Source organism: Mytilus galloprovincialis, chromosome 1 (genome assembly GCF_965363235.1).
Source record: "Mytilus galloprovincialis chromosome 1, xbMytGall1.hap1.1, whole genome shotgun sequence".
Taxonomy (NCBI): Eukaryota; Metazoa; Mollusca; class Bivalvia; order Mytilida; family Mytilidae; genus Mytilus; species Mytilus galloprovincialis.
Genome location: NC_134838.1, coordinates 108243176 through 108269913, shown reverse-complemented (window position 1 = coordinate 108269913; position 26738 = coordinate 108243176). Strand labels below are relative to the sequence as shown.

Sequence of the window (26738 nt, the reverse complement as noted above, 5' to 3'; positions counted from 1 at the left end):
TTCTCTTCACTAAGCCATTTGTACTTTTTTTTGATATATTGAAAATAAATTTTTAACAGTAATTCCAATTGAAGTAGATCCTGAATATTAAATGAAACTTAGCATCACTACTATTCCATTTCAGGAATCGTAATATAACATAAAAATATATCCCATTAGAGAACACCAAGCCACACATAATTCATCTTGTAGAATTATTCACAATTAGATGGGCTATCCAAAAAAAAATTCATTTCACAAACACTTAATTCCATATCAGGAATCAGAAACTTAAAATACATCCCACATTAAAAACACCATGAAGCAAACATATAATATCTACTTTTTTTATAAACTAAATTCACTGATTGAAATTTCCATCTTGACTATTTAGAGACACAAAAAGAAATGGCTTAAAATGTCCCATATCTAAATAGAATAGTCTATTCAGGACATTGGTCATGATACATGAGGAAAGCAAGCTAGCTATCGGTCATTTAAATTTTACCTTTTAGGAATAGTGAAGATTTTTTACTGGGTAGTAAAATGACCACCTGTTTATGAGCTCTCACAATACCTATTGCACAATTTAAATGGACAAATTGTGTTGGCAATTTTTTATACTGGTCAGGCAATAGGTATTTAAATACCACAAAGGTGATTGAATACTGACAGTAAGATCCTTTTTGTTACATCTTTTGATCAATTTTATTTGGCAATCGCCAATGGCAGTCAGCAGGGTTAAAGAACATCAGTTGTTCGACCTGTTAGTCAAATGCGTTTTGTTTAATTATACTTTTTCACTTTTTTGGTCTTTTGGAAATGTTGTTTGTGCTGTATTTAGACCCTTCTACAACGAAATTTGTTTTACATGCACACATATAAAAATTGCGGTTTTTATCCAACGCAATCATAGGTTTGAACGTAGTTTTTAATTAAGACTTGTTTATATAGTCATATATAGTTATATATGTACAGGAATATTTCATAGTGAACTAGTTATAATCACCAGTTTTCAGGATATAAACTATTATCACAGAGATATGTCTCGTCTTTTTGTAATTTTGATTATGCAAATGTTAAAATCAAAATAGCAAAACTTTAACATCTTACACAAGTTATGAAAATATTTAAAGCCAATGAACCATGACTGAGTTACATGGCTTAGCAATCTCCATGTAAATGAGATGTGCCAATGCTTATACAACTGCATACATGCAAATACCATCAAGACCATTGACTTATTATAACTTTTAAAATAAAGTTGTCCCAAATCTAAATACAAACATTAACTAGTTAACTATAGAAAAGTTTCAAAGTCAATAAGAGGGGGTGGGGCTATATAATCTCCATGGAAACGATACTTGCAAATGCCAATAAATTTGCATACCAAATATCATTGACTTAACATTATCAGTTCATCTAAAACTGATCTAATCACAAACTAATACATGTAAACTAAGATAAGTTTTAAAGTCATTAGACTGTGACGGAGGGTTGAGGCCAAATATCCTCCATGGAAATGAGATGTGCCAATGCTTATACAAATGAATACCAATTAACATTGGCCTAGCACTAATGGTTCCCCTTGAATTGACCTAATCACAAACTAATACATGATAACTCGGATTTTTTTTTAAGTCAATAGACCACGATTAAGTGGTCTGAGCCAAATTATCTCCATGAAAATAAGATATGCCGATGCTTACACAACTGCATACCAAATATCATTGACCTACAACTTGTGGTTCACCATAAACTAGACCTAATCACAAACTAATACATTGTAGAAGCAGCCGTCACTGCCACCGCCGGAAACAGCATACCTATGTCTCGCTTTTGGACTCCGTCAAGGTGAGACAAAAATCACTAATTATATACCAGTGTTATTTTTTTCTTTGAACATATGAGAATATGTGAATATGTAAGAATTTATAAAACATGTAGTTTTACTGTGCGTATTGCTGTGTATTGCTGTGCATTTGTATTTTCTACATTGGCTAGAGATATAGGGGTAGGGTTGAGATCTTAAAAAACATGTTTAACCAAGCCACATTTTTGCACCTGTTCCTAGTCAGGGGCCTCTGGCCTTTGTCGTGTTTGTAAGGCTTGTATGATTTTTAATTCTAGTTCAAAAATATATTTCAGAGTTTAGTATGATGTCCATTATTACTGAACTAGTACACAATTTTGTTTAGGGGCCAGCTGAAGCATGCCTCCTAGTGCATGATTTTCATGTGTATTGATGTCTTATTGGTGGTTTTCCGATGTTTTCTGCTCTTTGGTTGAGTTGTTGCCTCTTTGACATATTCTCCATTCCCATTCTCAATTTTATGTAAAAATTAAAGTCTGTATAGCTCTTCTACCCTCTGAAATATTAAAGCTTAATTCATATTAGAAAAGTAAATGAAACTTTCAGCAAATCTTACATAGTGACTTATCTTGACATTTAATTTATACAAATTTACTTCAAGTCAGAGAAAAGTCTTTAAAGTCACTAGCAATCTGGCCTGACTTGAGATCCATTCGAATTGATAGGTTTATTTTCAATTACATTTGTAACCAAGTAAAAGTAATTTTTATTTACTTAAATTCTATTTAAATGTTCTGAAGTTGGCTGGTACATTTTTGTTACTAATCTTTCAATTTCCATGTACATGTACCATGCTTAAAATGATGGCTTTGATCTTCTCCATTTCCCCAATGAGTTGTGCACCAACATTTTCACTTACATCAGCCTCTACTCCTAAATACCCATCCTTCTCTATTTCATACACATATATAGTACTACCCATATCATTTGTGACTAGCAGGTACTTCTGATCCTTACTTAAACAAAGACCCATTGGCCTTATTAATTCCTCCTGCACGTCAAAGGCATATGATTTCGAACCATCACATGACATCAGACCAATCTTATCTGCTTCATAATCCGAATAATATACATTTCCTTTATCGTCAGTTTCTACAGCTTCTACACCCTCAAATGTATGATCAGTATAAATAAAGCTGTCACTTTCACCTTCTGGTAGGTCTGGAAATGTTTTAAAGTATATAATGTCACCACATGAAAAATAAAATCCTTTTTTGTTTACATGGACATAACTTGAGTTTTCAAGCCCTGGTAATCCTTCAACTTTGGTGCATAATGTTCCTTTTAAACGGTCATAACATTCAATGGTCTTTTCCTGTCTAACAACAAGGAAATTTTCATTTAGTGAAATACCATCTGAGTTTTTGTTAATAGAAAGTTTCTGTTCAATTATGAGTGTATTTTCGTTTAAGAATTCTATACTTCCATCCATATCATTTAGTAAAGCAATATAGCCATGTCCATCAGAAGCTAAATCATATGGTGAATATTGAAGCTGGAGAGTAATTAACTTTGTACTGTCAATACTGTACACCTCAATGCATTTTGAATAAAAATCAGCTACAAAAATGTATCCATTGCTAGAAAAGCATGCTTCATTGTTCCGTTTTTCTTTTTTGATTTCAGATATTAATTTTAACTTGACACTAGGCAGCAGATTACAGGTTAATGGGAATTCACATTGCTGGCTGACTGTTGACACCATACATTTTTCTAAGGCATTATTGATTTTGTCTAGTTCTTTACTAACAGTTGATGTTAAATGTGAATGAAAGTAGGTATTTGTAAAATGATTCGTAAACGTGGTATGTAGAGGAGATTTTTTTCCAAGTTCCTTCATCGTAGCCATTATCTGAACATTTGATGCCTTTTCAAAAACAGTTGTGAAAATGCTCAATTCATTGTCAATGACAGCGATTCTATCATCTAATTCTTTAACCTTTGTGCTATATTTCCTCTCGCTGTTTTCTGAAAACTGTGTCAATTCAGCAGTCAGTTTGTCAGAAATAATATCAACCTTGGTCTTGATATCTCGTCTGAAGTCATTTAGCTCTTCAACAATAGAAAGAACTTGATCTTCAAATTTTTTGGAATCCTCAATGAACCTTTCTCTTAATATTTTGAGTTTCTGTTTACTGCATACTAAGGTTTCTTTTATATTCTTTGGTAAGTCAGATTGACAAATATCTTTTGCAGCAATCTCTATTGTTTTCACAGTAGCACATCTCCTATGATCCACTGATACGCACAATGAACAGCATTCAATTTCATGATCACAACAGTACAATTTAAGCATTTCTCCAGGATGCCAGTTACAGCATTGTTTGAAATTTTTGAGTTCATCCCTTGAAAGCTCAGTAAACAGATGTATATTATGTGTAGCTGTTAATTTGTTAGCACGGTGATATTTAGTACACATTTCACATAAGAGTTCTCCACAATCTTTACAAAAGTTATTAGCCCCTGACTTTTCTCCAAGTCGTTCACAAGAAAAACACATTTTGTTTGTGCTCTCAAATTGTTTTCTTTCTAGAAGTTCAACAATGAGAAAGTTTAAAGGAAGTGTTTGTACCCATTTTTCAGGAGAAACTAACAATGTTTCCGAGGTTCCTTTAGGTTTTGTGTAATTTAATACTGAACGACAAACTGGACATTCTAATGTCTGCTGATTACCAGATGCAGCTGTGAAGTGTTCACAATAGGCTACTATGCATGTTTCACAAAATGAATGCAGGCAAGGCAAACACTTTGGAACTTTCATTTGTTCCAAACATATGGGACATGTTGTCAGATCCGCGTTTGAAATTTCTGGATTTATAGGAGAAGCCATGGTAAAGTGTTTCCAATTGTCCAGTCACTGTAAACATTACTATGATGGGACTTTGGCTGTGCTAAAATGAAAACAAAAAGCAATGAACAAAATGAAATGAACAAAATTAAATAAAAGCAAACAAAACTAAATATAATATATTTGATAGACTTAATCAGTGTCGGGTCCAGAACTTTTGTAAAGGGGGAGGGGGGCGGCTCCAGTGATTCCCTATGTAAGCAACCAAATTTTTCCCACAAAAGGGGGGGGGCCTGGATCCGCCTATGTTAATACTACAAATAAATGGGAAATGATATTATGATTAATTTAATATATATAAAATAAGGTAAGTGAAATACAGGTAAAAGTGAGTTGTTTTCAAATCTCAGTACTAAATATAAAATTTAAAGGTAGAAATATATGCATTACGTTTGTAAACAGTAAACATTAATGGAAGAATCAAAATATGACGATACTTTTAACTATATAAAATAAATATGCAAGAATATGTTGATTATGTGGAAATCAGATGAATCATAGCATAACAATATATAGGCAGAGGCGGATTTAGGGGGGGGGGGGCTGCCCCCCCCTTTTTGGAAAAAAATTTTGTTGCTTATATAGGGAATCATTGAAGCGTGACTGGAGCAGGCCCCCTCTTAGGTCAGTCAGTGGGCCCCCACTTATGTAAATTTCTAGATCCCCCACTGATAGGAACCAAAACAATTTCAACATCTGGATAGTATTTACCTGTGCAATATTTTCTGTCTTATAAAATCATGTTTTAAGTAAAAAAAAAAATCATATAAATTAATATAAAAAATAAGATTCAAAGGAAAATTTCACTATAAAATAGATTCAGGAATATAATATTAATATCTTTACAATATAAATTGATTATAATTACCTCCCTCTAATTGATAAATTATGCAAATTTGTTCTACCTTTGTGAAATATTTATAATTATTTTATCCTGATGACGGTGCCCTAGGCACCAAAACATGTCGATCAATAAATTTTCTGCAGCAGTCCCTAAAGTGTTGTTGTTATAAGACTCTCTACATTTTATGTTTTTTTATCATAACGACCCTGCATACCCGGCGAGGTATCCACTTTATGGACTCTACCATACTACAGACTCACCAGGTGTTGGTTCACTTTCGTTTGTAATTGATTTATAATTATTGTCAGGTATATATTGATTGTAAGTAACTTTAATACATAGTAGTCAATGGGATTCTATTTCACAAGGTTCTGTGAAATCTGTAAGAAATAAACCGTTACAAGAGCATGGAAACCAATTTTGGGATGTATGTAGACGGACAAGTGTAAAACTTAATCAGTGGCGGATCCAGAAATTTTCAAAAGTGGGGGCCCACTGACTGCCTAAGAGGGGGTCCGCTCCAGTGATTCCCTAAATAAGCAACCAAATTTTTTCCGCCTCTGTTAATGCTCACTGCAACGACGGGGCATAAAAAGGAATCACAGGTACCGTAAATGAATTGTAACTAACATTCCCCAAAAAGTTCATAGCTCATATAAATAAGGGAGCTACCATTTGATTTTTATGGGGGGGGGGCTAGGATGAAATTTGAAAAAAATAGGCAGGACAGGAGTTTTGAGTAAAAAAAAAAGGCAGGATGAGACACTTGCAAAAAAAAAAAGTCAGGATGACAATTTAGGTAAAAAAAAGTCTGGATAAACAAAAAAAAAAAAGGCAGGACCGAACAGAGTGAAAAACAAAAAGGCAGGACAGAGATTACAGAGGGTGGTAAAGGGTTATTTTTTCGCCACTTTATACTTTTTTTCGCCAGTAAATTGTAAATGGCGGGAAAACAGCGATAAGTAAAAAAGGTCCTCCCCCTACCCCTTTTACGTCTCCGATAAAATGATCGCACCTCCCTTCTTTAAAAAATCCAACTGACTGGATGTTGCATTTAATCTTGTATGTATGTACCTTTTGCTTTTCAGTCACACAACTTCCCTAGGGCCGATGAGCGATGGATAGCTTCGTGGAAGGGGATGTGAACCAATGTAAATGGGGTCTTTTAGGAAACCCTCTCGTATTTTCATCAGTCTCGGATCTTTTCATGTGATATGGACTGAAAAAATTAACCAGGAAGAAGGAAGATAACATCATCAGTAAATTATAAGTGAAAGAACCAACATTATGTCAGGGTTTCACGAATCTATTAAGTCTTTATTATCAGGTAAAATGCACAACCGCTAGCCCTACTTTCTTTTTAAAAGATTATGAATAGAAAAACCTTTTATAAATACATACTCCGTAACTCGGATAGTGATGTTTTCAGGGCGGACCATTTTTGTTCGAGACATGTATGAATTGTTATTTTGGGGAAATTCGGGATTTACACTTATCGGGATTCTCTATAACCATTCATTAGTTGTTGTTTTTTTATGAAACAAGAGAGAATGCTTCATTTTTTCTGGAATTCAGGATTTAGCATTTCCCCTCTGAATTCCTCCAACCACTTTTGTTTGTATGTCAACCTTCCATTAGCTGATTAGCATGACATGCTTTTGAGACATTTCGGCCATGAAACTGTTTAGCCTTATGACGTTTTGGCCATACACTAGTTTGACCTTGGTCGTTTTGGTCCATTTTTTCTTTTTTCCTGAATGCCTAAAATGTGCCTAAAAATAGGTAAGTTATTTTTCTGTATATGTGATACAGACTTTTTTTTAATAAAAAAAAATATTTTTATAAGCTTGAACTTAGCTTTAGACTGTTAAGCACTCTTTATAATCCATTTTTTGTTGTTGAAACGAGACAACTAATGCAACTTTTAAAATGTTTGTTTACTTCATGTTCTTCAAATATCAAATTGATTATAAAAAATAATGGTAAGTGTTATCTTCAATCAACTTCTTATTAACTTTCATATACTACTTATTTTTTAAAGTTATAAAAGGTAAATAAATGAGAGTCATAAAATACCAGTTCAACAAAATATCTTTTAATCTTAAATAAAAGTTTACTTAAACTCTCAGCTAAACTACTTTTATTACATGGCTGAAGTTGACATGTGGCTGAAACAACCAACGCCAAACTGGAAATATGGCCAAAATATCTTGTTTCCACGCAACCTCCTGCATACCGTAAACGTCCTCTTCGCATCAGAATGGCCAGGAGTTAAACATTCCATGTGACCACTTTAAAAGCTGAACATAGCTGAGTTACAATTTAAAACTACCAATATGGCATATTTTGATGACTCCCTTCATATTTTCGTATTATAAAAATTAAAAGTTCACAGTTAAATTATATTAATGTTTATTTGTTTATTTTATAACTTGTACATTTTATTTCATGATGATAGAAATTGGTATATTTCAGATATTGAAAAGTTTCTAATAGAGACATTGAAGAATGAGAAATTGGGGAAATCTGCAAAAAGCTATAAACAAGAAATAATAGAAAAAATATGCAAACTTAAGGAAGAATGGCCACAATTAGGAAGTGTGCACACTGCAGAACAAGTTAAACCAGCTAAAGGTAAAAATATATTTTTAGTAATGGAGATCTTTAGTTGCAAAATGAAATTGTTTGTTCTTATATAATTATAACATGATTTTGAATATGACTTTAGTTGTATTCCAATTTAGAACATACTTAAAAGTATCATTATCTGACAAAAAAAATAGTGCTTTTGGTGTCATTATTTACTTAATATTTAAGTAACTTAAAAATTTTGTTGCAAATTGGCTAAAAAAAGGTGATACATGTACAATTCAGGATATATAGAATAGAATAGAAATATATATAGAATAGAATAGGATATTTTTATTTCCCAAATTACAGGGCCCATAAAGGGCATAAAATCAGTTACAATTGATTTACGACGAGTTAAACTTAAATAAGATAAAATATTTTGAAAGCTGTTAAAATTGAAAAAAAAACATGGTTGCATGAATAAATCATGATTTTGAATTGTGGTCTAACACCTTTAAAAGCAGTATTTGTTAACGCCTGAAGTTTTTCTAAATTTTTTTTATTGAGTGTAGGATATTAATCAGTTATGATAAATGATAAAAGAATTTACATTACTTGATATATATACCTGTTTATTGCAGTATGAGACATAATAGTATATGTAGTTAATAGCTCATGTTCACATTAAATAATGTTATCATCATAGATACTTTGTATTACCAGTAAATACTGCATGTTTTAGCATGTAACTCAAGCATACATTGTATATATATATATTATATATATTAGAAATATTGTTGCATTTAACAATTAGGGAGAAGACAGCAACGAAAAATAAAAAATGGTACAATGAATTCATCCTTTATTTCTTGGCTTGGTAGAGTACAATTTGATTCTAGCTATAACTCCTTTGCACTATGCAGGCAGCTAAAAGAAAACAAGATTATAGTGAGATACTGCTTTTTACCCATCAGGCTTTTAAAGCTGTTTTTAAACTGATGTCAGTCATTGTCAGTTGAGATTTGTACAAGGATATAAATAATGTGTTAAAGTTTTATTTTAGTTTATACTGCTGTTCATATTACTTTACACATGTTAATTTAGAAACAAGTTTTATATGAAGATTAAGTAATCAGAAAATAGTATAAGATTTGATTTAAAAATATTTAGGAAGAAGTTATGTGGAATATTACAAAACTTGTAGCAAAAGTATCCTATGGTTAAAGAAAATTACAAGGAGATGTTGAATAGGCATTTAAGTGCCCTTAAATCTTACCCATGAATTTTCAGTAAATTTGTCAAGTACACCATTTCCTTCCATCATATTAATGTACACCATCATCATACTTTCTACCTGCTGGGAAAACAAAATTTTAAAGTTACAGAATTTGGAGTATTTGTTCTCCTTCCTCAAGGATGTTAGGTTCTATATACATGATATAAAGGACCTTTAAAATGAAATATTTCTTTGTTCATTTGTCAATTTGTCTTTTTAATTTTATATGGCTTTTTCTCTGAAATAATTAAGAGAAAGTAACAGAAATTTGCCTAGAAGCCTTATTATTTAATATCAAATTACTTAGTTCTCTCTCTATGATACATTTGTTAGCAAATTATTGTTAGAACTTTTTCCAGTTAGTTATTTATCATAGTATCCATATTTATGATATTTAGGTTAAGTTATCATTCAGTAAACCCTCTGGACTGCACATATTTTAAAATGTAATTGTTGTTACCATTTTTACAGAATTGTTCACTTAGTCAGTTTACATAAGAAATAGACCCCGTTCACACTAGCATTTTATTTTAATCGATCTAACTTGAATCGATCTAAATAAAACCAGTTAGTGTTCACATTATCTTTAATCATAACGATCTATATCGGTCTAAACCGATCCACTGCGTTCACACTACAATTAAAAACGCAATCGATCTAACCTTTTTACCCGTAAAACTGTAAACATTGTGTATAAATAGAACTGATTTATTAAATTCATCTATTAATAGTCTGACACACACACTTGAAAAAAAAATTGGATAAAGTTATTGTTTTCCTGAATCAGAATTTAAGGTAACGTTTTGGTACAGGTGTTATTGCTGTTTTCTTTAATTTTGAAAAAAATATCTGTAGTAACGAAGTTACAACACGACGAAGTATTGCGGTTCCTGAAAAGAAAAAAACTCATCATAAGAAAAGAAGACACAGATTTCACAAATCTATGCGATGGCGAAGACCAAATGTTTTCAGTTTGTTTTAAATGTCTGTAAACAGAGACATATATATAGTTTAGACGGATTGAAGATCGATTCAAAGCGTTCACATTGGCCCTTAAATCGATCTAAAGTGAACCGATTTAGTTTAAATCGATAAAAATGTCCTAGTGTGAACGGGGTCTAACATGTCACAAAGCTGTGAAGCAGTTTTAATGTAGAGCTGAACAAAAGATATGAATTTAAAGATGATAGTTTTAAAAATAAAGGATTACAATTCTATTCAACTAGTTTATTGCTACACTTATAACTACAGGAAGTAACAAAAGCTCCATTTTGTTTTTTTCTGTACTGAACATTCATTTAGTCTAGATTCTAGGAATCACATAAAGTAAATGTTGTATTATATCAGTCCATCAAGAATGTGCAATAATGAATTCTTACAGTTTTCTGAATTTACAGTTATAAAGCTGATATAGTTTAAAGAGAAAGAAGAACATTCTGTTACTGATTATTATATTTTAGTGATTTTGTAAGCCAAAAAAGTGTCCCATGAAATTGAGTCCTCTAGAACATTATTTCACAGTTCAGCCGTGAAATTTTGTTCAAGGGACAAAATATCACATTTGTAAACCATAAAATAGTGTCTCCCTTAGTGAAAAATTGTCCCTAGTACTTGCACATAATTTCTTGGATGTTATATAAAAATATGTCACAAAGGACAATATTTCATAGTGTAGCCATTTTTTCTGTCCCTAATGAAGGGAAATAATTTAGAAATCATTGAAATGTTTTAATCAATTAGTTTTAAAATAATAGTTGAAATTTAAATAAAGACAACACAGATGTGAACAAAAATGGAAAGTGATGAATATAAACAGCTGTATAATTATGTGTGTGATGGTCAATACCCTCCAGAATTTGAAAATAATGATAGATCATTTAAAAGGAAGGCAAAGCAGTTTCACATTAAAAACAATGAAATGTATTATATCAATGTTGACAAAAAACAACAACACAAGAGCAAACATTTAAACTTGATATTCAATCATAATTGCAATCAAGCATTTATGAATATTATTCCTGACATTTTTGATTTTGTTAAAAAGGATAATTCAAAGATGTTAAAACAATTCATAGATTCCTATTGCTTATTTAAATACAAATGTCAATTTAGTCTTATTATTTTTTGTTAAATAAATTTTTTGGTATAAGACAAGACTTTTATGCAATATGGACATGATTTTACTATGAAAATAGAATCTCTTGCCAAGGGACACTTTTACATAGAGGTGGACAATATTTTATAATAAAATTATGTCCTGGACCAAATTTCACAGATCATGTCTGTGAAATTTTGTTCATGGGACATAATTTTATGGGGGACACTATTTAATCCTACAATTACTTTAAATTTTCTTTCATAACATTTACAAAGTTACTTTTCTTTCACAACATATACAATGTCACTTTTTTATTACAACATTTACAATGTCATTTTTCTTTTACAATTACAATGTAATCTTTCTTTTATAACAATTACAATGTAATTTTTTCTTTTACAAGGAGTACAATGTTAGTTTTCTTTTATACTATATATACAATTATTGTTGAAGTAAGCATTTGAATAAGTCAGACCATCAAATTACATTTCCAATAAGTATTTTTTTAAAAGGTATATGTTATTTTGCTCTTTTTGGCATTATAACTTTTACATGTGTATATATGAGTGTGTTAATTTGATTGCCTTATGTGCCTTAGACTGGTTTGGCACATTAACTCGATGGAGAAGGAACAGTCGTATTATTTCATGGATTGGTAAGATTTTGCATGTATCATGATTTATCTGGTTTCTCAATTTTACTTTTGGTTTCAGGAAATTATTTAAAATGTTTTGTAATATATTTCCTCAATTTTTACTAATTTGAACAAAGGTTAGTATTACATTTGAGATGGTGTATCATCATACAGTCTTATGTTGTAGTAAAATACAGCAAAGGCAATACTGGTAAATGACAGATTTCCTAAGAATATCTGTGTTACAGGATTACAGACTTAACAAAAAATTTAGTCAACCATTTCTTCTTTAAGGTATTGTCCTTGAATGGTTCTGATGTATGATGGCAATTAATTCTTTGGTTTTCAGTAAATCATTAGTTTCTTTAAAATAATTGAAATTTCTGCCAAAATTGTACAAATATCTTGTTGTCTCAAATCAATTGACGTTTATTTAAGGTCACCTTTGGTTATCAGCATGAATATGAAGGTTTAACAAGCATGACGAGGATTGGTTGTTTATCAATTTAGTACTGATTTGAAGTGTCTTTCCATACATTTAACCTACTACAGTGAAGAAAAAAGTAGCAAATTGCATGCTGTAACAGCAAGATCTTAAATTTAAAGGTGTGGAAATTAACATTTTGGTTTTTAGGGATGTAAAAAAAAAATCAGTTCTAAATACAAAAAAGGTGTTAAGACACTATTTATCAATAATGTATATAACTTTTAAAGGAGTATATTAAAATGTTTGTCTCCTCTAAAGTTGAAACATATGTACTTGGTAATGTTATTATTTAACAGATTTTTTTTTTTTTTACATTTTAATATTTCTAGTATGAAAAGATAAACCTGCATTTTCATTCATGGTGGATCAAGCCAAATATTTAATTCATAATTATGGAGTACAAAATATCATAAAATAGGTACAAAATAAGGAGAATTAATGAATTTTGAGTGTTTAAAAGCAGATGCTGTATTTAATTGGTTTAATGAAAAATATTCAATAATTCTTAATTCTGGTAACCATTGCTTTAAAACTTTCGTAATATTGTAAGTCATAGCTTTTTTTAATTCTTAAAATGCATTTTTTTCAGTATTGTAGGTTCACGATTTTAAATTTATGGATAGAAGTCTATTTTGATTAACTTATGTTGATGGATTTTTATCTTATTTTAATAAAAGAAATGAATCTGCAGAATTTCTGATGTTAGAGCTAGTGTCAGTAATCAGAGGATTTCACTTTTTAGGCTAGCAGTTCGTGAAAACTACATCAGATCATTTAATTTTACTTAAATTAATACATGTATATTTTACTTTAATTAATATATTTATATTGGTTTTATTTTTATAATGCATGTTCTAAAGGTGAAACATTTGTATGTTAAATCTTATTTTTTAAAGGATTCATTGATAAAGTTCTTAAATGTGTTCAAAAGAAGTAGATGTAAACAAGTATAGGCAAGTGTACAGCCTTCAACAATGAGAAAACATATAGTTGGCTTTGAAAGGCGCTGACATGAAAAATGGAAAACAATTCAAATGAAAATAAACCCAAACATAACCAATTATGAAAAACAAATTGCATGCCAGAAATGAACCAAAGGCAACCACTGAATTTCAGGCTACTTGTGTTTATGAGTACACAGACAAAATGCTGTCTCTTTATACCCTGGCATGCCCATTGGAAGCAATTTCATATATTATATTCCAATCTTTAATTGCGTAAACCCCTCATGTTTACACAGTATATATTGGACGATGTCCGTAGTCTTTCGCAACACCGGATGTTATTTGGAATACATCTGTTCTTTCCAAGGCAACCTTGCATATAAATGTGCAATAGCTTATTAATTGACCTGTTGAATAAGCATTAGCATCTTAAAGTTGCCATCTAGAGATATGTTACATAGGATGCATAATTTATTATGACGCAAGCTACTTTTAATTATCATTTGAATACTTCCCTGCACGCAATTACAAGCTGCTAATATTTACTTTCAATATATGTGTGGTTATTTTAATTAGAGTCAAACGTTGAAACCAACTGTGTTTAGATATGAGATAAGATTTTCATGTAAGCAATACGATTTAGTTTATATTCGAAATGTGTTTTGTTAACTAAAATCTATAAAAGAAGTATTACTATCATTTCAAGTCATTTAAGATTATGAGTCTAGGGAATCAGGCTATTTTTTTCAACTGAAATTCAAAGGAAGCTAGTCTTTCTTGCACTTTCTTGAAATTTTACGTCTAGGATAGACCAAGGACGTGTATACATAATCTAAAAAACGTGCCTCGAATAGGTGTAAAAAATGAGGATTTTTCAAAAAAATATTGTTTATTGAAAATAAAGTTAAAATTAATTATGAAAGTATATTTCCGTTTTTGTTTTCATTTAAAATGCAAATTCAAAGTTATTTTCTGTGTTTAAATTACTTTTTATTAAAAAAATACATTCCATCTACGTTAGACAAACTCCAGACATACGCCAACATACGTCACCTGAACGCCTGATAAATGCTTAGTACACTTTTCGCACGCCCAATACACGCTTTTAGCTCGTTGTGCACATGATACAGATATGATTGACAGGTTGAACCATCCAAAATTACTAGTGTTTTGGTAGCGTGCATGATCTTTTACCATGGCCGACGTACGTCGGAGCTATAAATTGATGTGTGCCGCCGGTATTACATTCAGTAAACAATCAATGTCAGTTTCTAATTCTTATACAACAAAAGTAATATAAAACAATACATCTTTATTAAACAATTATCTAATATATAATGAAAAACAAGCATTTGGGTTTACGATTGCAATTCTTTTTTTTAAGAAAGCAACTTGTTAATAAGATTTTTTTACTTTTTGTATGGACAAAAGGGAGATAACTCAATTTAAAATATTGCATTAATAATTTACTTTCCAAAGACACATGATACAATGTAATTGTAATTTTATAATGGGGGAGATATAAGTCTTGATTTATTGTAAGTAATTATCTTTTGATTAGATACAAATAATTTTGAAGTTCATTCCAAACATGTATCATAGGGACAGAGTTTGAGTTGCATACAATCAGGAACATTTAATATGTAAATGTTGTTTTAAAAAAAATAATACATAATAATGACCGCTACTGCAGGAACCCATATCTCTTCATATATTGCTTTTACCCAAAATACTGGATCCCTGCATGTATATCACATCATTTGCATTAGACAGTGTGTTATATTTCATTATTGTAAGTATAACATACATATGCAGCTGTATTCATTTTCATATATATAGTAAAAGAATTAATGATAACACATCATTGTTCATAAGGAAGATATCAACACAATCAAAATATTTGAACTATTTTTCCTTTTCCTCTGTTGAAGATAATCAAATCTTGGGTTTCAATACATATATATTCCAATTTTTTTGCAATTTATGAATTTGTATTACAGATGTACCAAAAGATGATGAATCAACAAGAACTGGTGGTAGTTCTAATACAGATGAAACAGAAGACCCTTATGCTGATAGTGAGTATATTGAATACATAAAAACTTCAGTGACATGGCTCTAAAATGGGTAATTTCAAACTTATTTAATGTATTAGTTAAATTTTCATGAAATGAACTAAATTGCAAACAATTCAAAAGTTCATGTTGATAATGATCATGTATCTGATTGATCTGAATTTGAATTTTAGACAAGACAAATTCTTTATTAAAGTCTCACCTTATGTACGTACATCTAAAACATATAAATATATTAAACAACAGCGTAAACATAAGCCACTCTAAAAAGAGTAACGAGAGACTGACTAAAACACATATACATAAAAATTTATATAAATATATACACGTATTAAACCTATGTGTTACATCGACCTATATAAAAGGTTAATTTCAGCTTATACATAAAACACTCAAAAAAGAGTAATGAGAAGCTGATTAAAACATATTGACATAAAACATGTAAAAGTAATTTACAATCATTAAACATATAAAACACTTTTTCTATTATAATAATATATCATGGCAGATTTTGGCAGTATAAAATTGCATATCATCATTATTAAACATAAATATAAGTTTTTCACCATCAAGCATACTAATAAAACTATTCTCAAAGTGACTAGCATGATTAAAAAAGCTATCACGTAAATCTGCATATATTGGACATTGCAATAAAACATGTTTTTCATTTTCAATATCATTACTAAAACACAATCTTTTTTCTAAACAGAAATTCTGGTATCTTCCTGTTTCTATTCTAATAGGTGCAACACCACACTGAATTTTAGACATAGCACTCCTGTATTTACCAGGCATATTTTTAAGCAAATAATTCTCAACACTATATACACATTTAAATTTTCTGTAAGTTCATAATTTACTTGTATCATTAGAAATCAGTTTTATTAACCACTCCTGCTTAAAATTTTCAAATAATACATTTTCGATACCTTTTATATCATTCTTACTTAGAATATAATTAGTATTACATAAACTGTTCATACCAAGACTTATAAATTTGGAATTTACTCTTAATTGCCAATTTTTTATTCTACCCTTTCGGTAGGAATTACTCCATAAAAAAACTCTTTTATTCAACCTCTCATCACACATTTTTGTTAATCGTTACCAGTTTCTAAATACACAAGACCATTGCTTAATACTACAAGGCACCCATAAAGAAGCGCATGCATCTATTTTATGTCAGGACTTAATTTGACATTGTAAATGTGGTTCATGTGTTTATTGTTCATTTCTGCTTTGGATGCCATTTCAAATATATTTTGATTAATTTGAAAATATGTGTTCACCATTACAATTAAGAGAGTAAAGCATTTATGTGTTTGGAATTACCTGTGTGTTAACTGGACTTACAGGCATGGCAGGGCATTAACCTAACAGTTATAAAAATTGAAAGTGGAAGAACTAAAGTAACTTTTATAAATTCAACAAAAGAGAGATAAAAGTTTCATTTTATAAAATGTTCATATATAAACATATGCTATTGACTGAAAAATAAACTTACATTACAAGTACTGATTAATGCAAATGCTTTTTACCTTCAATAATCCAACAATTCTAAAATAATGTCAAACTGTACTTTCATTTTTATTCCTGGGATGTCAATTTTTGAAGATTTTGTGAACTACAGATTTAAATGTTCAAAGAGGTACACATTTTCTATATGCTTGTATGCAGACTTATGTAAATCCATGAGATCAAATATCCACATAGATTGATACACACGAAAATAAATGAATCCACAGTGAATTATGATACAATTTAACCATGAATGTATATTTCCCCTGGTGAGGAAACAACTCAGGTCTATGTAAATTGTATTCTTTAAACTGACATCTTTTGATCAGTAATTATCTAGGTAAATCCTGGTATGTATAACATTAAACATCTGACATCCTGGTCAAGCAAATTACTTTACATTAATATAGGTTATATAGGATTTAATACATTGTGGTAGTTACAATGAAATTTCCTTTTTAACATGGAGTTTTTATATACTAGAATAAGTATAAGGAATAAAGACAAAGGTAAATCACTAATTGGCATTGTTTGTTTTGTTTATCTAAATACAATGTACTTTCTTAAGAAACTACCTCTGCACCAAAAAGGTTACTTTGCTCTGAAAAAAAGTTTATTTTTAAACATTTGTAACGTTATTGAGTATGATACTCGTGATACAGTTGTTAGTTTTATGTATTGTGGATTCATTTGTTTCTTGGGTACAAATTTTCGGGGAAGGTTTTGAATTCAAGGTTTTTTTAAGATTTAGTTGAGCATTTAAGTTCATGGTTCACCTTAACCTACTTAATCCACGTAAATTAATAATTCAGGGTTAATAATGAATCCACGGTATCAAATTTACCAAAGAAAGATTTATACTGTAATGCGGAATCCTTTCTGATTTGTCTCATCAGTATGTTATAGTTATGATAGTTGAAAAATTAAAAATCATTAATGTTAATAAATGATACAAATTAAATGTTTGGTGTTACAGGTAGTGCAGACATACCAAATGTGCCGGCCATGGACCTTACTAATTTCACAAAGGCTGGATTTTTGGAAAAGAAAAGACCTACAGGTATTAGTATGTAGCTTGGATTCTAAGCATGTTTATTTTTATAAAAGGTTTGCAAAAGTTTAAATGGTTGGAAATAAAATGTTTGATCACTGACCATGGATGGGTAGTTTGTCTTTTTATATTAAAGCATGACAGTCAAAGTCTTTATCTTAAAGTAGTATGTCCCCATTGCGATAAGTTTATTATTACGCAATATGTTTGAATAATGAATCTTCCTTAATCACTATGGATATTCCCCATAACTTACAACTTTAAAATATAGGCTTTGACTGTCATGCTATTTATACATATTTTTACAGGTCTGAAGACAATGCAAAAAAGATGGTGTGTCATTAAAGGCAATATATTTTTCTACTTTGATGGTAAAACATCAAAGAAAATGAGTGGGGCTTTCAGATTATCAGATTATAGTTTTGAAGAAGCACCAGAGATGGTGAAGGAAGAAAAGAAAAAGGAACTTTGCTTTAAACTTGTTAGACCTGCCAACAGAACCTATGAAGTAAGTATATCTTAACCTAATTATAGAAATATGTATGCATTTGGAAATCGTCAAGATACCTATAATCATTGATAGAAATGATACATGTGGTTTTCATGATTTTAGAGAAACAACAATTGAAAAATGTGAAATAGATCTGCATCATTTGTCACTGGTGGAGAGTTGTCTCATTGGCAATTCTACTACTTATTTTTATTTTTTCACTTATAATGCACAACAGATGACATAACATTACTTTCTTGAAATATTGATTTCTTGAGAATCTGTCCACAGAATTCTCATTTTTAAAATTATGTAGTTTTGCTGCGTAAATTTCTATTAATATTTGAAGTCAATTTTTTAAATTTTTTTTGTCAAATCCCGCAACATATGCCATGGTGATTGATACCATTTTTGTCTATTGTACAATTTGTTTTAGTGAGAGAGAAAAAAATGAGTGGGATGTGAAAATTCTCATATTTTCTTGTTCAAAATATTTAAAAAAATGTTTATTCCAGTTTATGGCTTCAAGTAAAAGTGAAGTTGAAGAATGGAAAACTGCAGTCAAACAAGCCAGTGTTGTTGTTCCGTCTAAAATCACAGATGTTGATAATGAAGATGATGGTAAGCCATTCTGTAACTGGATAATATTCTTTTTTTAATACAATATTTACATTTAAGTTTTACTGCTGTCTATCGAGTTACTTTCAACTATTTCGATTTTGATGATGCTGCACTGAAAAGAAAATTCCTCTACTGTATTACAAAGTTGATCAATATCTCAACCATGCACTGAAAATAGATAAACTTTTTTAATTTTATATTATTTAAAATCATCATATGCATAGTATAAATTCTCTGTTTCTGGTGCACAAATCTAGATAATGTACATTACATTTAAAAAGTAGTCAAATGCGTAATTAAAAAAATCTTACAAATGGATTATTCCAAAGAATAACATCCCAACAGACATTATGTTCAAGAATGTAGAATATACATTGTTAATTTCTGGCAGTAACTATTACTCAACCAGTATTTAATATGAGGTTTTGAAATGTGTAAATCGTGAGTGTAACTTCCAGATGGTATTCTGTTCCGTTCATCATCATATGTACAGTTGGAAATCTTGTGTAAAAAAATGATCTCCTCTGCAAACACTGCAAATTGATATCAACGTTTGTCCTGATTTAGCTAGGACACTATCAATAATAATTTCACAAGAACATTTTCTTATGAAGTATTTCACATTTCATTAGTAAATCCTTTATAAATATATTTTTTTTTAGGTGATATATATGAGCCTGTTGGAGAGGAAGCACAGGAAACACAAGAACTTTACGATGATGGAACAGAAGGAGATATTTATGAAGCAGAACCAGAGTCTTATCCACCAGAACCTATACAAGATGATATTTATGATGAAGGAGCATCTGTACCAATACAAGAGGAGATGTATGAAGATGCCTCAACTCCCTCTTTGCCATCTGTACCTCCACCACGACAGGCACGTCCTCCACCACCCCCAGTTCCTGATGATGATCCATACCAAAGCAGACCACTTCCACCAATAAGGGAGCCACCTAAGAAGAAAGAAGAACTTCCCCCTCTTCCACCACCAAATAAAGTTGTGGAGGAGGAACCAGAATCTTACAGAAATGAGGATGACTTTGAAAATATGTTTATGGGGAAATGGGACTGTACTGGGGACAATGAAAAAGAATTGTCTTTTAAAAAGGGTGATATTATTTACATTATAAATAGAGATTTTGATGACCGCTCATGGTGGGTTGGTGAACTGAATGGGAAATTTGGATTAGTTCCCAAAAATTATCTCACAGAGGCATATACAGAGACACTAACATTCTGATCTTGAAAATGTTAAGTGCACTTTTTATTTGGATCTACCGATAAAATATATATATATCTTCACTCACTGTCATGAATTCGGGCGGTAAGGAGATATTGTTCTAAACTCTTTTTGACAAGGTTAATTGGAAGCAGGTTTTTTAATGCATAAAATACATCTGTGTACCCTGAAATTTAATTTATTCATGATTGAAATATAAATAAAACCTTTGTTCTCTCTGATAAAAAAAATGAAATGAATTTGACATGAATTGCAATTTGAATGATTGACCATTTTCCTTTATTCTATTGTTAGCTTGACAAGATTCTATCTTTGAATTCAAAAATATTCAGACATTTTTTTTTTATATTTGTTTTGACAGTGAGTGCAGGGACACTCAGGTTATCCAAGGAATACTGTGTGGATTGTTTTATAAATTTGCATGTCACTGAGTATTAAAAAGTTTAGATTATGAAAGAAATATTTTGTTTTTTGTAGATCTGAATTAAAATGAAGTTTTTCATTTTGCATTATTATTAAGGTGCTTATTTTTTATTATATATCTTAAATATGTATAATGTTATACCCTGATTTAGCAACTAAAAATTATTATCACTTTTTAGGTACACTTTTAAGAATGTGTTATTTTTTGCTGACTTGTTGAAATGTTGAAATGTTTTAGTAAAGCATGCAGTACAGACTCTTAAGTGGCACTTTAATTAAGTTAATCAAATCTGCTTTTATCTCACTTATATCTTAAAGAATGTTTTTTTCAAAATCTTTTCATTTGATGTAGTGTTTTCTTATGCAACATGTTAACTTTGTAAGTTTTATAATTTACAGGTGCTCTATTTCATTTAATCAAATGAAACAATGTTTATACAAATATGATTTTCTTTCAAAAATGTGTATAAATTTAAAAAAAAAAGGTGAATTGTCACAATAAAAGAGTTTGAAGTTTGTCATTATTATAATCATTTGGTAATAAAGTTAACAGATATTTCACTGATCATATTTGCATATATGCTAAAACTCTTGCCAAAAAACAACCCTTGTCTCAGAACAAAAATTGATATTCAGTCATGATTTTAAACATTTTGAATATATAAAAAAATTATGTATTTTTGAGGGGCTAGTAAAAAATCTTTTTACGAGCCCCTCAAAAATACATATTTTTTTTATATATTCAAAATGTTTAAAATCATAACTGAATATCAATTTTTGTTCTGAGACAAGGGTTGTTTTTTGGCAAGAGTTTTAGCATATATGCAAATATGATCAGTGAAAATATGATCAGTGTCAAAAAAAACTTGTTCATGAATATTTGTGATTTAACATTGAAAATTTAAGAGGGACCTCTGTCTGAACATGCTCAACAATATTTATGACTAAACTTGATCATAATTACTGAAATTTTGAAATGGAAAACTGTAGTTATTTATTGTCAAGCCTGCAAATTTGTTGCAGAAAGCTCGACATGGGGATAGTGATCCGACGGCGGCGGCGTTAGCTCACTTCTTAAAAGCTTTATATTTTAGATGGTGGAAGACCTGGATGCTTCATACTTTGTATATAGATGCTTCATGTTACAAAGTTTCCGTCAGTCACATGTCCAATGTCCTTGACCTCATTTTCATGGTTCAGTGACCACTTGAAAAAAAAGTTCAAATTTTTTGTAATGTTGAATTCTCTCTTATTATAAGTAATAGGATAACTATATTTGATATGTGCGTACCTTGCAAGGTCCTCATGTCTGTCAGACAGTTTCACTTGACCTTGACCTCATTTCATGGATCAGTGAACAAGGTTAAGTTTTGGTGGTCAAGTCCATATCTCAGATACTATAAGCAATAGGGCTAGTATATTCGGTGTATGGAAGGACTGTAAGGTGTACATGTCCAACTGGCAGGTGTCATCTGACCTTGACCTCATTTTCATGGTTCAGTGGTTATAGTTAAATTTTTGTGTTTTGGTCAGTTTTTCTCATACCATATGCAATAAGTCTACTATATTTGTTGTATGGAATGATTGTTAAGTGTACATGTCTAGCGGGCAGATGTCATGTGACCGTGACCTCATTTTCATGGTTCAGTGGTCAAAGTTAAGTTTTTGAGTTTTGGTCTTTTTATCTAATGCTATATGCCATAGGTCAACTATATTTGGTGTATGGAAATATTTTAGGATCTTTATGTCAGTCGAGCAGGTTTTATTTAACCGTGACCTCATTTTCACGGTTCATTGCACAGTGTTAAGTTTTTGTGTTTTGGTCTATTTTTCTTAAACTATAAGTAATGTGTCAACTATATATGTTGTATAGAAGCATTGTTAGCTGTACTTGTCTGCCTGGCATGGTTCATCTGACCTGGACCTCTTTTTCAAGGTTCATTGGTCTTTGTTTAGTTATCTTAGTTAATGTTAAGTTTATGTGACAGTTGTAATAAAGCTTAGCTTTATACTTAGGACTATCAACATAATATCAATGATTAGTATAGAAGGCGAGACATTTCAGCGTGTGCACTCTTGTTTTTTAATGATTCAGTGAATTGTAATATTCTATATACCCTTTTATGAATTGTAATATTCTATATACCCTTTTATGAATTGTTATATTCTATATACCCTTTTGAATATTTATTCTTTTCTCCACCATACTTTTTGAAGATTTTTGTTCAAAACTTGTATGCTCTCTATTTTTGTTGAAATTCATGACATTTTAATATTCATCATCTATTTTTTATCTAGTCTGTTTTATCCAGGTTGTCTGTTGTTGTAGCATTTTACAGTTTTATGCCTATTCATTCCAAATTTTGATAACATTGACAGGTATTTATTAATCTGTTTGATAACATTGACAGGTATTTATTAATCTGTTTGTTTGTTTGCTGATGTTTTACACTAGTTTCAGAGCCCCTGACTATTTCATGGCAGAAATCAAGTATCAGGAGAGAACATGTCAACTATAGATTTTTTGGAACCAAGAAAATTGAAACTGATCCCAGTTTTTTTTAGTTTCGTAAGGTGTGGAAGATTAAAAAGTATTCAGAAATTTTTATTCATCTGGTGCTACTGTCTGTTAACCACAAATCATGTTCCAAATTTCAATACTGAAATATATAATTACAATGGTTTCCATTTTATTTTATATTTTTTTTATTGATTGTCATATATATTTGTTATTGATTAATAGTCTTAGTATTAGTATTGTTGTTATAATGATTACATTTTATAATTTTGCTCTTAATTTGTGCAATAAATTTTTTATTTTAAAATATAGACTGATTATATTTTGTTGAACATATTATTTTATGCAAATTAAATTGTCTCTTGAATGAAAGGACAGTCTAGGTTTTGTCTCATCCTAACATTAAAATTGTTGAGGGTATATATTTTCAGTGGAACATAATTATCTGTTAGTCAGTTTGTTTTCCTGTCATCATTTAGTTTCCTTTGTTTGCTCACTAGGGCCCAAGGCGCTCATGTGAGCTTATGCCATCAGTTGGCATTCGTCGTCTGTCGTCGTAAACTATTTCAAAAATCTTCTCCTCTGAAACTACTGGGCCAAATACCTTCAAACTTTAAATAAATGTTCCTTAGGATATATAGTTTAGGAATTGTATCCGAAGTTTTGATCCATCTAGAAACATGGCTGCCATGGCTAAAAATAGAACATAGCGGTCGAATGCATTTTTAGGATTATATCTCAGAAACTAAAGTATCTAGAGCAAATCTTACATGGAGTAAAAATGTTCAAAAGGTCAATTTCTATCAGTTCTGAAATTTTTAGACAAACTGAACAACCCATTGATGAGTTGCTGCCACTTAATTGGTTATTTTCATGAAATTTTGTAGTTTTTGGTTATTATCTTGAATATTATTTAAGATAAAGACAAACTGTTAACAGCAAAAAATGTTCAGCAAAGTAAGATCTACAAAAACGTTTTACATGATCAAAATTGTCAATTGACCCCTTAAGGAGTTATTGCCCTTTAAAGATAATTTTACACAAGTTGTTTATGTTTTTTAAATCTTTTCAAATGAATCTAGTATAAATTTTGTATTTTATTTTCCTTTTACGCCAATGACTTAAATGGAACATAAAGGTAAATTACATGACAGATACAATGAATATTTAAATATATTTAAATGGCATTATTCATCCACTTATTAATATATATTGAAGAGCAAAAATAATCATTGATGAAAGATTTAAGCCAAAAAATAACAGGCGAGCGATTCAGGCTTTTGGAAGCCTCTTGTTTTAAGCAGGCCACACACACTTATTGATGTTGTTTTCTATGATTGAAGGTTAACTCTATCAAAACTTAATTGTTGTTCCTGTTTCAGATGATTAGATCAGGAAATGATTTTTTTTTTGTGGAAAGTAGGCTTGTTAAATGCACTTATCAATATTCAAATGCAAAATCAAAAAATAAAATCACTTTTAAAATTGTTCTTGAGACCTAAATTCTGAAAGTAATAGGCCAGTGAGCACAGTAAATGATTGGAAACAGATTTATGGCAATTGGGGATAAAGCTTTCTTGTTTTTGGTTATACTAATTCTTATTTTGTTCAGAACCACACTGATTCTATCAGAAAATATTTGAAGATAATTTTATCAAAATGCTTGGCTTTTTAATCAACAATATATTATCGACTTTGGAGGATTGATATTTCAACAGATAATCGGTATTCCAATGGGTTCTAACTGTGCACCCCTTCTGGTCGACTTGTACTCTTATGAGGCAGAATTTATTCACAACCTTCTACATTGATTGATTGTTGGTTGCTTAACGTCCTATGGATTCTAAAAGAAAAGAAAAAGCACCTTGCAAACTTTGAGTTAATTTTTTACTATCAGATATATTGATGATGTCCTATCACTGAATAACCCATATTTCAGTCAGTACTTTTATCTCATATATCCCAGTGAACTTGAAATTAAGGATACTACTGGTACAAGAAGGACTGCTATATACCTTGATTTTTTCCTTAATATTGATACAGATGGACGACTTCACACTAAAATTTATGACAAACGGGATGATTTCAACTTTCCAATGATCAATTTCCCATTTCTCTGCAGTAACATACCTCCGTCGTATGATGTATCTCAATTAATACGTTATGCTCGTGCATGGTCACACTATACTGACTTCATATATAGGAACGTGCTCTTAACGCAGAAACTGCTCCGACAAAGTTATGAGGAGGAAAGATTAAAAATGACACTACGTAAATTTTATGGACACCATCAACAATTGGTTGAACTATAAATAAGTGTTGCAAGTCACGGTTAAAAAAATTAAGGCTGACTTTAATGCTTAGAATGCTTTTTTACATAGGTGAAAGAATCTTCTAGAGTGACCAACAAAGAATATTGTTTTCCTTTTGACAATTTCAAAAGGACGCGTAAAACGGATTTTTAATAAAAATGTGAATATTCAATCACAGAACACAGAGTAGCAACTGGTACTTTTGTGAGATATCATAGAATATCTTTTTTAAAAGACACAATTACAGACACGAGAGTACGCACAGTTACTTAAAAAGTAGAAATACAAAAATACCAAACGCCGAGGCAAATTCAAAACGGAAATTAAGTCCATAATCGAAGCAAGTTCAAAATAATGAACAAACAAATAAATACTATAAGTAAAATGCATTTTCTAAATTTTTTATTTTGTTTAAAATGCCCATGCAAATTGAAACGGAAATTGTGAAACTGATCCTACAAAAACGCCTGACAAAAACTGAGCCACATGCAGCAAATATTGAACATTATTTAAGAATATTCTATGATTTAACTACATTGTGCGAACAAATTAAAATAACTAAAATATCGAACTGCAAGTAAAATTAAAATCGGAAAGACCTCTTGTAAGAATGTTAACCAAACAAAATTCTACCTTATTTTTTACCACCTGCACTGGTTTCGACTATATATTTATATATTTATTGCATGAACTGTTTGGATGGCGGTTACACATTTGTCCTGATGACATCGCTTAATTTGTGCTAAATCTGACATTTTTTAAAACCATCAACATTACAACCTAATTTCATGAAACCTAAACAAGTACACCATGCCCTTTTTAATGATTAAACGATTTAAAAAAATGCATGCACACACCATACCAATGGACATTTTCTATTTGCTTGTGTTCTAAAAAGATTAAAGGTATAAACATGCATTATTATAATAA

General features: G+C 30.5%; 1 protein-coding gene and 1 long non-coding RNA gene across 4 annotated transcripts; one reads left to right on the top strand and one right to left on the bottom strand.

Annotated features, from left to right (window-relative positions):
- Positions 1–2504: 2504 nt before the first annotated feature.
- LOC143049949 (uncharacterized) lies at positions 2505–6703 on the bottom strand. The gene is made up of 2 exons (XR_012970374.1): positions 6619–6703; positions 2505–4743 (listed from the first exon to the last, which is right to left on the bottom strand). It is a non-coding gene; the product is annotated as an uncharacterized LOC143049949 (long non-coding RNA).
- Positions 6704–6724: 21 nt separating this feature from the next.
- On the top strand, positions 6725–21494 carry LOC143049926 (src kinase-associated phosphoprotein 2-like). Of its 3 annotated transcripts, none has more exons than XM_076223712.1 (8): positions 6725–6871; positions 8020–8178; positions 12088–12144; positions 15555–15632; positions 18127–18210; positions 18510–18709; positions 19207–19312; positions 19975–21494. In XM_076223712.1, the coding sequence occupies exons 1-8, from the start codon at positions 6832–6834 to the stop codon at positions 20553–20555; spliced, it is 1305 nt and encodes a 434-aa protein (XP_076079827.1). In that variant the 5' UTR covers positions 6725–6831; the 3' UTR covers positions 20556–21494. The 3 variants fall into 3 exon arrangements, with proteins under 3 accessions (XP_076079827.1, XP_076079819.1, XP_076079833.1); XM_076223704.1 differs by having other exon boundaries at positions 18127–18216; XM_076223718.1 differs by lacking the exon at positions 12088–12144 and having other exon boundaries at positions 18127–18216.
- Positions 21495–26738: the final 5244 nt, after the last annotated feature.